The 12,739-nt window shown below is 34.5% G+C and overlaps 1 protein-coding gene across 1 annotated transcript; it reads left to right on the top strand.

The window, feature by feature from the left end:
* The first annotated feature begins 5,590 nt into the window (after positions 1-5,590).
* Positions 5,591-6,597, top strand: LOC121251854 (RING-H2 finger protein ATL78-like). The gene has a single exon (XM_041151246.1). It carries the CDS (start codon positions 5,743-5,745, stop codon positions 6,439-6,441), a length of 699 nt encoding a protein of 232 aa, XP_041007180.1. The 5' UTR covers positions 5,591-5,742; the 3' UTR covers positions 6,442-6,597.
* Positions 6,598-12,739: the final 6,142 nt, after the last annotated feature.

Raw genomic sequence — 12,739 nt, 5'->3', positions numbered from 1 at the left:
TTTTTGGTCGAAGATATGATCATTTCCTTTGATGAACATATATGAATTTTAAAGTTTATTAATTATTGGTTAGCCTACGTTGATGCGTTGGATTCAATTTATATTCCATCTCACGATTAAAAAGCTGGAAACTTCATTGGTTTTTTTTTTTTTTTTTTTTCTCTTTTAGTGGAACTTTCATTGGCCTTTTATGCTTTTTTAAAGTCTAACCATCCCTTGCTTATCTGTCTGTGGGAGCGAATGGACACAGACGCAGAGAGAATGTGAGAAGGAACCTCATCTTCTACTTATAATATATATCTTGACTGATTTTTTTTTCTGTTTTTATTTTTTATTTTTTATTTTTTTTTTTGGTTGGGGGTTCTAATTTGAGGGTAGGAATATATATATATATATATATGAAAATTCTATACACCATACTACCATCTCATTTTCATCCCATTATACAAGATGTGGCACATGATTTATATATTACTATTAGATAATTATTTGTTGGATATTTTTTATCATCTAAGATTAATAAATATGACACATCTTATATAGTGAGATAAAAATGAAATAGTGGTGTAGTATATAACATTACTCATAATATATATATATATATATACACACACTAAGCGGAGCAACGTGCAAAGCACGTTGGCCTAGTTTTTTGAAAATGGGAATAGCTTTCATGAAAGATGAAGGGCATTCAGAGGGAAGTTTATTACTGACGTTCGCCACATTGGAAAGAGCAATTCTTTGAGGCAACTTAAATAAAAATTAAATACCATGTTGAAAACCCTCACACCACCAAACTAATACAATTTACTACATTCGATCAATTTTCTAATACAGTTTAAATGCAAGGCACGTTTCCCTAATTGCAAAAAAAATTGTGGAAATAACACTCTTTTTTCTACAAGAAGCATTGCTTTGAAAAACAATGACTTCATATAGGCAGAACAAAAAAATAAATTACATGAAAAAAACAATGTATTGGTCTTTGCACATCCACAGGAATAAAGACCATAATATATATTACTAACTTTAGATGAAATGCAAACAGCACAAAATTCGAAATCCCACAGAATTATTTAATTGCAATAACAATTCAGTTCAAAATGCATGAGTAAGCCAAGTAAAAATGAAAACCAGTATAAGAAACCAAAAAAAATGCAACCTCGACCTTCATACACCCAAGACATAAATCTTCTGGGCCACTCTTCTAAAATATAAATATGTACATAGGTATGGATATATATAACAACTAACTGACCTCCAGTTTCTAGCATACAATGACTAAAATCGCCAACTTTAAAACAAAAATTTAAAACAACTGGTACAGTTCCTCCATCCAACATTGCTGATATGTATTTCACATAGCAACCACACTCCATGAGGGAAAGCTTCTGTGTTCATTCCTGATTCTCCAAACTTAGAGTAAGCTCCACTTCCACGCCTCTAACCTTACCCAAACTAAAATCTTAACCCACTCGGTAACCAAACTAAAAAAGTGAAGAGATACACCAAGAGAGTCTTTATACTTGAAATGAAAAAGGAACAAATCTGAGTTGGGAAAGGGATGAATAAGAAGGAAAACAATGCACCAGATCTAAAGGGGAAAAAAGAAAGCGCTCAGAAAGCCACATTCACGTCTCTATTTAAATTCAAAATTCTTTTTTTGACAAGTATTTAATTCAAAATTCTCTCCAACAAAAGAACAGAAAAAAAAAGCTGCACCGTAGTGATTCCTGTCAGCAATTGAGATACGATATTCACAGCCAGACAAACCAATAGCAGCACAGCACGCATATAAACATTTTAGCTAAGGTAAATCATAATATTAAAACCCTACTATCTTGGATCAGCTTAAGATCTCGGATGTACGTTTAGCTAAGGTAAATCATAATATTAAAACATTTTAGCTAAGGAAAATCTTAATATTAATTTCTGTTTTAATATTCTTTCTAAGAAAAAATAGAAACAGAAATTAATAACTGGCATCAACTGTGAGTCATGTGAATAGAAACAATATTAAAATGGAATTTTGAATTTATATAGAGACGTGAATGTGGCTATTTTTTTTATCTTACTGATCTCCCCGAAAGTTGAAAAGAATTTTGTGATTAGTGAGTCATGTAAATCATAATATTAATTTTTTTGCTTAAAGAGAAAAAATTTATTGCCAGTTACCATACCAGAGAAGCCAGTGTTCGAGTCAATAGGAGGGCTATTTTGTTGCAAGCAAGGGCCACGTTCATCACATTCCAACTCCGAAGGAAATTGTTGCATCAGACTGCAGCAACAAACAAAAACCCAAATGAAAGATAAAAAAGATATGTTAGTAGTGGATCCAAAACAATGAATAACAGGAATCAAAGCACCATACTCTGTCCAATTTAGCAACATAGTTAAGTAAGAAGCATAGACCATACCAATGCATAGATCTTGTGACCTTATTCTTACGATTAGTGGTTTATCAAATGAAGTATTGTGCATAGAGAATACTACTGTCTTGATCCCCGCAGGTCTCTCTCTCTCTCTCTCTCTCTCTCGGGTTCACCCCCGTGGAACCTAGCGCCGTCGCAGCCAGCCAAACCCGACGGCATCACCAGCCTCATCCACAAAAATGATGAGGAGGGCACAGAGAGGACTGCCCCTCTGAATCCATTTTGCAAGGTGCGTGCATGACACGCGCCACACTGGAAAGGAGCCATTCGGCCGGTCAAGACATTGCCGGAGTCGCTGGGCCCTGAACTGCCGCGCATGGCATCGATGGAAGATGAATCATAGTCGTTTGAGAACTCCACACGTTTCCTTTAAACCGCGCGTTGGTGCAACGCGCCGCTCTGATTAGCTCCCAATCCGATCGACTGCAAGATCAGCGGGTGAGGCTTCTCCCGGTGGTGCACGTGTCGGACGATGGTCACCGGAAGAGCTCGAAACGGCTACCCTTTAATCGGACGAGCGAGTTTCTAGAGAGAGAGGATCTGGTTTCTAGAGAGAGATGGTCTGGTTTCTATCGAGAGAGAGGCTACGATTTAATGGAGAGAGTGGCTATCAAACAAAAATAATAAACCCAACCTGCAGAAACAAAGATTAGTCTTTTCCCTCTGCTTTATCTCTTCTCTCAGCTTTTTTTTTTTGTCTTTTCTCTGTCATTCTTTTTCAGTGTTGCGTCGTCTTTTCCCTCTGCTTTACCTCTTCTCTCAGCTTTTTTTTGTCTTTTCTCTGTCATTCTTTTTCTATGTTGCGTGATCGAAAATTTACTGTTCGTGAGGGACAAAAACGTAAAAATTCGAATAAAACAAAATAAGATGAAGGATAAAAACGGTAAACAAATAAAATAGAAGGATAAAATTGTAAAAATGTGAACAAAAGATCACTATTTTCAAAGCTACCGCAGCAATTTAACGTCGATTTAACTGTAAATTAACGGAAACAAGAATTTCCATCTCAGCCGTCTCATAGCCACTTATATAATAGAAAGATATATAGGATTGATCCTGAAAGCAGGTGAGATTCTTCAATTGCCGTTGCTTATAATAATTTGAGAATTATTGGCATGCAATTCATGTCATTAGTTAATCTGTTTTTGGATTTAATCTGAACAAGAACCCTATTGAAATTTACTACGTTTGAGTTGTCCGGAATCTTGGGATCGAAAAAAAATATTATCAAACTTTTCCGGAAGTTAAAGCGTCTCATGCATGCAGTACTATAGCTGGGCTAGTTCGCAGATATATATTTCACGTCCAAGCTGTTTCCAACCCACAGATATTGGAGCTATATATATATATATATATATATATATATATATATATACGTATATCCAATCATCTTATATATATACGTATATACCAAAGTGAAACGATCGACGAGCAACTTACAAAAAATCATGTGTATTGAGCATATCGAACTTTTATAACATGTTTGATGGTATTTATAGCTTATTAATGTTTCGTAGTAGTGCATGCTTCCCGTCTCTACTTCATAAATATCATGTCACGCCATTTTTAAGTGGTGAAATTAATCAAAATTTTAATTACCTATTAACAGTTTAAGTATGACACTCATATAACATCACTGATATTGTATCGAACAGTCGAATTAATAATATATTTATAGTCAATATATATGACAAACATGATCTATGTAGATAATATATATTACACTTAAAATAATGTTAATTACGAATATCAAGACTAACTTAATGATCATCACGATGGACAACAGTACTTGGTCCTTTTCATAAACAGAATACAGCACGTCATTACAAGAAAATTATTTATTTGTAACTAATTATTTTTTGTAAAAATGACTTATTTCTTACTAAAATGAGTATATATGTTTTCATCGTAAATAATCATTCTCATTGTAAATAATTCATCATAAATATTCATTTTTCTTGTAGTATGTGGATATCATATTTGTCTTATAATTAGCACCATTAATTACTCTTTCTAAAACGATATTATATATTAATCAAGCAATTTGTTTATCTTTCACCATATATGCAAAGAATTATTTGCTATATATCTTAATTATAAATATATAACTTCGGGTCCGTGACAACAATTACACAAGGGAATCCAGACAAAAGATATGGTTCGTACAATCAAAAAGCAAAATCTACTCTTTAAGCTTAGCATATCTTTAATCTCTTACTAATTTATATATATATATATATATATATATATATATATATAATTAGCGAATGTGAATAAAGGAGGACCAAGTATTCCCACTTGTTCATGTCAAGGGCATGCATGCAGCTCATGATCTTTTTCATTTTTTAAATCTACATGCCATTTCCTTTCCATGAGAACTAAATGGCAGCATCATTTGAATGTGTTAGACAGAAGGCTTTGCACTTTTTACTACTGTATACACAGATCATTTAAAATTTGGTGTATATCACCTCTCTAATTTACATATTATATTATCAGGGATTCCCTAAACGTGTGGTGGACAATGCCATGCATTAAGTACCCACAAGGAAAAGTCAATTGTTTATGAGTTGCTTGCAATTAATTGCATGCGCAAAAAAGAATGCAACTTTTGATTGCCCAACAACAGAGCAGCAAAACTTCCTTTGAAGTTATAATAGGAAAAAATGTTTTCCTAATTATCCGACTATTAACATATTGGTTATACAAAAAATGTTTATACGCGCATTGATCTAAACTCTGTGCATGCAGGAGAACTTGCATGCGCATCTTTTTGAATCATGTACATTAATATTGACGACACATTTGATTCATATTACAACAAATTAACATGCAAAAGAATATATTTCTCTTGAAAATCTCTGCAGCTAAGGGGGTTCGATTCTGATCTCCACTGATCTTCAGCATGCCTTTATAATTTGGAGATCAAATGATTCATGACAAGGAAAATTCCAGGTACGTGGCACTTCCTGCCGCGCACAAAGTGGGATGGGCCTAATATTGAAACAAGAAAACCCCAATAACCACCTATAGAGGAATTAAATGCAATGAAACCCTGTTCAATTACTATATTAATATAATGAATTATTAAAGGATAAAATCCTCCTAATAATTATACACACACACACAAAATTGCCAATCCTAAGTGAAGTGGTAATATCAACGCAACGTTAAAACCCAGCAAAAAGCAAATTCAATCCTTGTATCTTTTCCTACATATATGTGTATCTATCTCCCGCATAAAGTCATACCTAGCTATTAAAAAAAAACCTAGACTTGAGATCAAACCAAACACGATCGAGCTACAAACATGTCTGCTTCTACTTCCTCACCTAATCGTGAGCTGCTCCAAGCTGATTTTGCAGGAGACTTTTACTCGAGGAGATTGCTCCTACCCTACAAGTTTTACCAGCCACCGACTATGGCAACTCCTCCTGCCACTGGAAATGGCCACGAGTCGCTGCAAACCAACGCGGGTGACAACAGTTTTGATGCGAATGTTGTCATGGTCCTCTCAGTCCTCTTGTGCGCCCTGATTTGCTCTTTGGGGTTGAATTCTATAATCAGGTGTGCCTTAAAGTGCTCAAATCTGGTAGCCAGCTTCGAGTCCGGTACTGGAAATGCCTCGGATCGGAAGGCCATTACTGGGGTGAAGAGAAAGGCCGTCAAGTCTTTCCCAACGGTGATCTTTTCGCCTGAGCTGAACCTACCGGGCTTGGACTCCGACTGTGCAATATGCCTAACCGAGTTCGCAGCAGGCGCGCGTGTGCGCCTTCTGCCCAAGTGCAGCCACGGTTTTCATGTCCGGTGCATCGATAAATGGCTAAGTTCGCACTTCTCGTGCCCAAAATGCAGACACTGCCTTATCGAGATCACATGCGAAAAGTTCGCCGGCCGCAGCCAGGCAAGCTCATCGGAACAGCCCCCAACAGTTGAAGAAGTCGCTGTAAGCATCGCAGCACTGGAACCTGAAGGTTTGATTAATACTTATAGGGGATGCAGTACTTAGGCATATTCTTCATCCGTATATATGATATGGAAGCTGTAGTAGTTTAGCCTTAATTAATTTGCGTAAAAGTTAGCACTAGAAAGTAGAAAGGTATCCATATCTCTGGTTACAGCCAGCTTCATGTAAATTTGTACAGAATACAATTGCAACTTGTGATCATGATCTGCAGTAGTACTAATTAATTCTCTCTAAATAAGTACAAATTACTACACTAAATTGAAAATAGTAATGAATAATTTGTTTAAGGGTCACTTCAATAAATGAAACCAAAACTTTTTTTTTTTTTTTAATGCAAAAACGTATCTTCTGTATTCATAAATAATGATTGTTATCAATACATCTCATATCCTTCTCTAAAACTTGAATAATACAATAAGGAAATTCTTCTATCCAAATTTGTTCTGAACCTAAGTGTAAAGCATTCTTAGCAAGTATGTGAGCTACCTCGATAGAATTCCTATGCACAAATTGCACTTTCCAATCTATCCTACTCTTTAACATCTTCTTTGCACCTTCTATAACATTCCCAAAGTCTGAATATTCTTCATTTTCTTCGTTAACAGCATTGACAATGGTCTGAGCATCACCTTCAAAAACTACTCTACAGAAATTGAGGTCTCTGCAAACTTCCATAGCTCTCCAAAGGGCCAAGTTTTCTGCTATTGCTGTTTGTTGTACTTGCCTTCTTTGACCACAAATAGCTGCCAAAACTTCCCCATTTGCATCCCTTATAACTATCCCAATACCCATGTTCTTTTCCTTGTGATCAATGGCAGCATCCCAATTGGCTTTCACACAATTCTCCATCAACTTCTTCCATTTCAATTGCCTTGAAACAACTTCAGTAGGTTGGTTTCTACTTATCAAGCTTTGAGCCATTTGAAACTCTCTCATCTCTTTCCTTGCAATGCTTAAGATTTGTCCAAATTTCTTAAACTAGTCTTCAAAGATAAATTGGTTTCTTCTTATCCACAGTCCCCTCATCACAGTTGTTATTTCTTCCAGTTCTTCTTTTGAAAACTTCATCATAAGTTTTCCCCAAAGATCCAATATATCATCTTCATCAGTACCCCATTTTTGGATTCTATTCAGTGACTCAAGCCATACATCGTTTGTTGCGGTGGACTTTCATAAAACATGCATGACATCCTCTCCCTCCTTTTTACAGATTGGACATAGATCACTATCCACTAGCTTTTTTGAGTGTAATTTTTTCCTTGTGGCTAGATAATTATTCCCTGCCTTCCATAAGAATAATTTAACTTTTTTTGGAATGTTCAGCTCTCATATACCAATCCATCTTTTTATCTACTTCTTTTTCTTTTGAGGTTTCCCCATTGATGGCTCTTTTCGTCTCTACCTCCAAGTAGTAGGTACTTTTTACAGAAAACAAACCCTTATTGGAAGGCCCCTACACCATTTTATCTTCTGCATTCATTTTACTGAGAGGCATAGTCAAAATCTGCTCAGTCTCTTCTCTATTAAAGATGTTTGTAATAAAATCCTCTTTCCACTCCCCTCTATTATGTTGTATTAGATCCCCCAACCTTAGCTCCCTCATATACAATCGACATAGGTGACTATACACAAAAAGAAAAAGGTGAAGAAAGTCATTTGTGCCCCCATATTTTTATATTTTTTCTATTCTCCACCCTCCATCTCAGCCCCTCTTTTAACAGATATGTTGCCTTCTACATACTCCTCCATATTAATGAGGGACTAGAGCCCAACTTAGCCTCCAATAGAGAAGACCCCCGAAAATATTTTTGTTTGTAAATGTGAGCAGTTAAACTGCTGGGGTTATGTAAAAACCTCCAACCCTGCTTGGCCAACAAGGCTTTGTTGAAACACTCCACATCTCTGAAACCCAACCCCCCTTTCCTTTTTGCTTTCCCAAACTCTCCCAGCAAATCCAATGTATACCCTTATTCTTTTGTTAGTTGCTCCAATCCAATGTATACCCTTATTCTTTTGTTAGTTGCTCCACTAGAATTTTGCAAGCATAACCTTCAACTTATTGCACAACTTTTTTGGAAGCTGAAACACACTCTAGTGTATGCGGGCACAGTTTGAAGGACTGCCTTAATGAGTACCTCCTTCCCAGTAGTAGACAAAAATGAGTTTTTCCAATTGTTTATCTTCTTCCACACTCTCTCTTTGATACCCCTAAAGGTTAAGGACTTCGAACTTCCCACTACTGAGGGTAGATCCAGATATTTTTCATAACCTACCATCACTGCCCCACCTTCTTCCATTATCTTTTCTTTGTCCCCAAGCTAGTATTTGAACTATAGACTGTAGTAGATTTATCTATGTTCAGAACCTGACCAGAAGCTTTCTCATATATTAATAGCATAGCTTGCAATTTTTTCCATTCCACTACTTTTGCTCTACCAAGCAATATACAATCATCAACAAATAGTAGATGATTCACTCTAGTTTCCCCTGGCCACAGTGACCCCATTTGTTTCCCATTTCATATCAGAAGCATTAAGGAGTGAAGATAATCTTTCTGCACACAGTATAAAGAGGTAAGGAAACAAAGGGTCTCTCTATCTCAAACCTCTTGAAGGACAAAACTGGGAGCCAGGTATTCCATTGATTAAAACTAAGTAAGTAACTGAGGACACACACATCATGATTAACTTAGACCATCTGCTACAAAAACCTAACTTTTTCATGACTGCTTCTAGATAAGGTCACTCCATCCTCTCATATGCTTTAGACATATCGAGTTTAATAGCCATATTCCCCTGTCTACCTCTCTTCCTAGCCTTCATCGAGTGTAAAAGCTCATAAGCCACCATAATATTGTCAGTGCTTAATCTCTCATAAATGAATGCACTTTGATTAGGGGAAATGATAACAACCAACATTGTTTTTAGTCTGTTAGCCAGTACTTTTGACATGATCTTATAGGCCACATTACATAGACTAATAGATCTATACTCACTGACTAGACTAGAATTTGAAACTTTTGGAAAAAAAAATGTAAGTGAAATTAGCAAAGGGGTCGAAATAGTTACCATTTAACCAAGATAGTACTGCATTGCTGGCTTCTTCTCCAATAATGTGTCAGTGACTTTGGTAGAAGCAGGCTCCAAAACCATCTAGGCCAGGTGATTTCAGAGGGGCCATCTACTGTATAGCTTCCTCTACCTCCAATCTGGTGAAAGGCTTTGTAAGGGCTTCATTCATTTCCCTAGACACACGAGCCTCCATACTCTTCAAACATTCATCTATCTCCTATTGGCTAGGTGTTGAAGAGGTGAATAATCTCCCAAAGAACTTGTTGAAAGCCCCTTCCATATCTTCATGCTTCGAGTGGCATCTGTTTTGATCATCCCTTACTTCTCTTATTCTGTTTTTCCTCCTCCTTTGATTGGCACAACCATGGAAATATTTGGTGTTTTTATCCCCTAGTTGATACCAATTCAATTTAGCTATTTGCCTCCATTTTAAATCTTCCTTCTCTAATAACATCTCAATCTCCTTCTGAGATCTTTTTATCTCTTCAAAAATTATGCCTATTTTCATTTTCTTGAAGCCATTTTAGTAGCTGAGTTAATTTTCTCTTTCAACTCTCTCCCCGTATCCTCCCCCATTCTTCCTACACCATCTAAGCAAAGCTTTTTGGCTATCTAAAAGAATATCTTGGAGATTATTTGAGATACCATCTTCCACCATCTTCTTGTCCCATACCTTCTTTAAAGCCACCACACAATCCTCCTCCAAGGCCCATCTGGCTTCTGAACAGCTTCTTAAATGAACCAAAACTTGAATGGGTTAATGTGTGACGTGCCAATAATTCAGTGCGTACGTACATAGGTAGCCCATAAATTATTATAAGCACAAATCCAAGTGGGCAACTATACATAGGATTTTGTAGAGAGGGTAAATCACTTGCGTGCATGCGCGCGCAGTACCTCCCTGCAGTCTGCAAGTGGGCGGCCAATCAGCTGAGTCACAAACCAATTTAGTATCGTCCTTTCTTTATATATATATATATATATATATATATATATATGTATATTGGGAATAATTTTAAAATTAGTACTTTATGCACAACATTTAGGTGTCGTTTAGATTCGAAGATGAGTTGAGATGAGTTGAGATGGATTGTGAATAGTAGTGAGATGAGTTGTGAATAGTAGTGGGATTTGTGAGTTAAAGTTGATGAATAGTAATGAATAGTAGTGAGATGAGTTGAAATGAGTTGAGATCAGTTGCGAATACAAACCTCTCCTTAGTGTGTAAGGCCATGATTATGCACGTGCGATTATACAACATTAATCTATCTTGTTTGGATTCAGAGATGAATTGAGATGGTTTTAGATGAGTTGAATAAAATATTGTTAAAATATTATTTTTAATATTGTTTTAAGATTTAAAAAAGTTGAATTATTTATTATATTTTGTACAAAATTTAAAAAACTTATAATGATGAGATAAAGTGAGTTTTGAATCTAAACAAGAATATTATTATCATCTTGATCATGAAGGCACTATATATGTAATTAATCTAATCTCCTAGAATTCAAGTCGTCCGGTACGAAATCTTTGGAACAATGCCATTTCAAGCAATCGCGAGTATATATATAGCCTACGCATGCAACCATGCATGCATATTATATATAGGTACGTACATATTGTAAGTAGTTTTATATATCAACGCCACTTAAGATGTCACCTTAACAAATGTAATGGAGGATGACAAAATCAAGCATGAAGAGAGCATGAGAATAACTATTATTATTATTATTATTATTATTATTATTATTATTATCATACGATCTTAAAGGAATAAATCAACAGTTATAGCGCCTAGTTTTTGTTACAAATCATACATTTTGATTCCCAAAAAAATTGAAAAGAAAAATCACACATGCGTTTTGATTTAGGCAGGCTAAGTTAAAACCCCTTAGTGGATCAATACTTGAGAGAACGAAGCCCTAGTAAATGAAAGGAACAGACCAAAAGCATGGGCTACTAGCGTATATGCCCAATAACCCTTCACATCATAAAATTGAAAGAGATTTTTCATATATCTTTATGTCAGATCGCTTTAGTTCTATTTTGTTTTGAAACGAGTTGAAATTAAAATTAAAAATTAAATAATATATTTTTAAAATATATTTTTTCAATATTATTATTTTTTTAAAATTTAAAAATTTTGAATTATTTATTTTATTTTGTGTGAGAATCTGAAAAAGTTGTAATGATTAAATTAAATTAGTTGTGAAGAGTTGTGAAAACAAACGAGACAGTCTAATAACATGTTACTATCTATTTTAAATAAAATAAATAAATAAAACTATTTAATAAAAAATATAAGGATTTTTTATCACTTCATATTATATTGATAAGTAAAATAAACAAAAAAAAATCATATTTTATAATAAATAAATATGAGTTATTTAATTTAATATAGAGATGGAGAAAAAGTGTAGCCAATTAACCCATGAAAGTAAACAATGGTTGTTTTTTTATTGTCTCGAATTCTGCTGTTTTTAATTTTCGAGTCTGTTGTGTACTTTACATCGGAAATTCACAGAAATATATTAAGCATTATAGTTGTGGGTTACAATCGTACTTGAGATAAAAATCTCAAAGGTCAAAATGCAAGCATGTTTTTCCAGGTCACTCCCTCCTAGAAGGCACGATTTCCTAGTTATTCCCTTTGTGTTGGACTGTTGCCTATTCTACTTTGAGTAACACTGTACCACCGAAAATTTGTCACGAATCTGTTCTTAAAAGTATATTTTATATTTTATTTATTTTTATATATTTTTTTAATCATTATAAGCATTTTTAAAAAAATAAAAATTTCATAATATTATTAAAAAATACTTTCTTAATTATTAAGAAAAAAAAAAACTTTTGGGACATTTTCAGGACTCAAATTCGATGAGTTTAACATTTCTGTTCTATTTTGAATTTTCTATAAGTAAATTGGGAAAAAAAAAAAATAGTACTAACAAGAAAAGCATAAAAAAATGCAGGAAAGTTGAGTAGCAGTGCCATAAAGAGAATTCGAGATTAGTGTATGAGACAAAGGAAACTCACTCAGTAATTAGTGATGGTCACAAATCTACTCCTAAAAGTGTATGCTTGCTTATATGATTTAGGTTGTCTTTTCAAATATTACTTCTTTATTATTTTCAAACAATTCCTTTTTATTTACAAACAGTTTATTATTATTTATAAATTATTTATTATTATTTATAAACTATTTTATTATTTTTTATATATGATTTAAGATATTCTTAACATCCATATAAAGCCAATCTTTATATCT

The sequence above is a fragment of the Juglans microcarpa x Juglans regia genome, chromosome 2S, assembly GCF_004785595.1.
Source record: "Juglans microcarpa x Juglans regia isolate MS1-56 chromosome 2S, Jm3101_v1.0, whole genome shotgun sequence".
Lineage (NCBI taxonomy): Eukaryota > Viridiplantae > Streptophyta > Magnoliopsida > Fagales > Juglandaceae > Juglans > Juglans microcarpa x Juglans regia.
This window is presented reverse-complemented; position numbering and strand designations above follow the sequence as displayed.

Excerpts from the sequence above, each read along its gene's own strand:
- LOC121251854 (XM_041151246.1), top strand. The coding sequence starts at position 5,743 with ATGTCTGCTTCTACTTCCTCACCTAATCGTGAGCTGCTCCAAGCTGAT.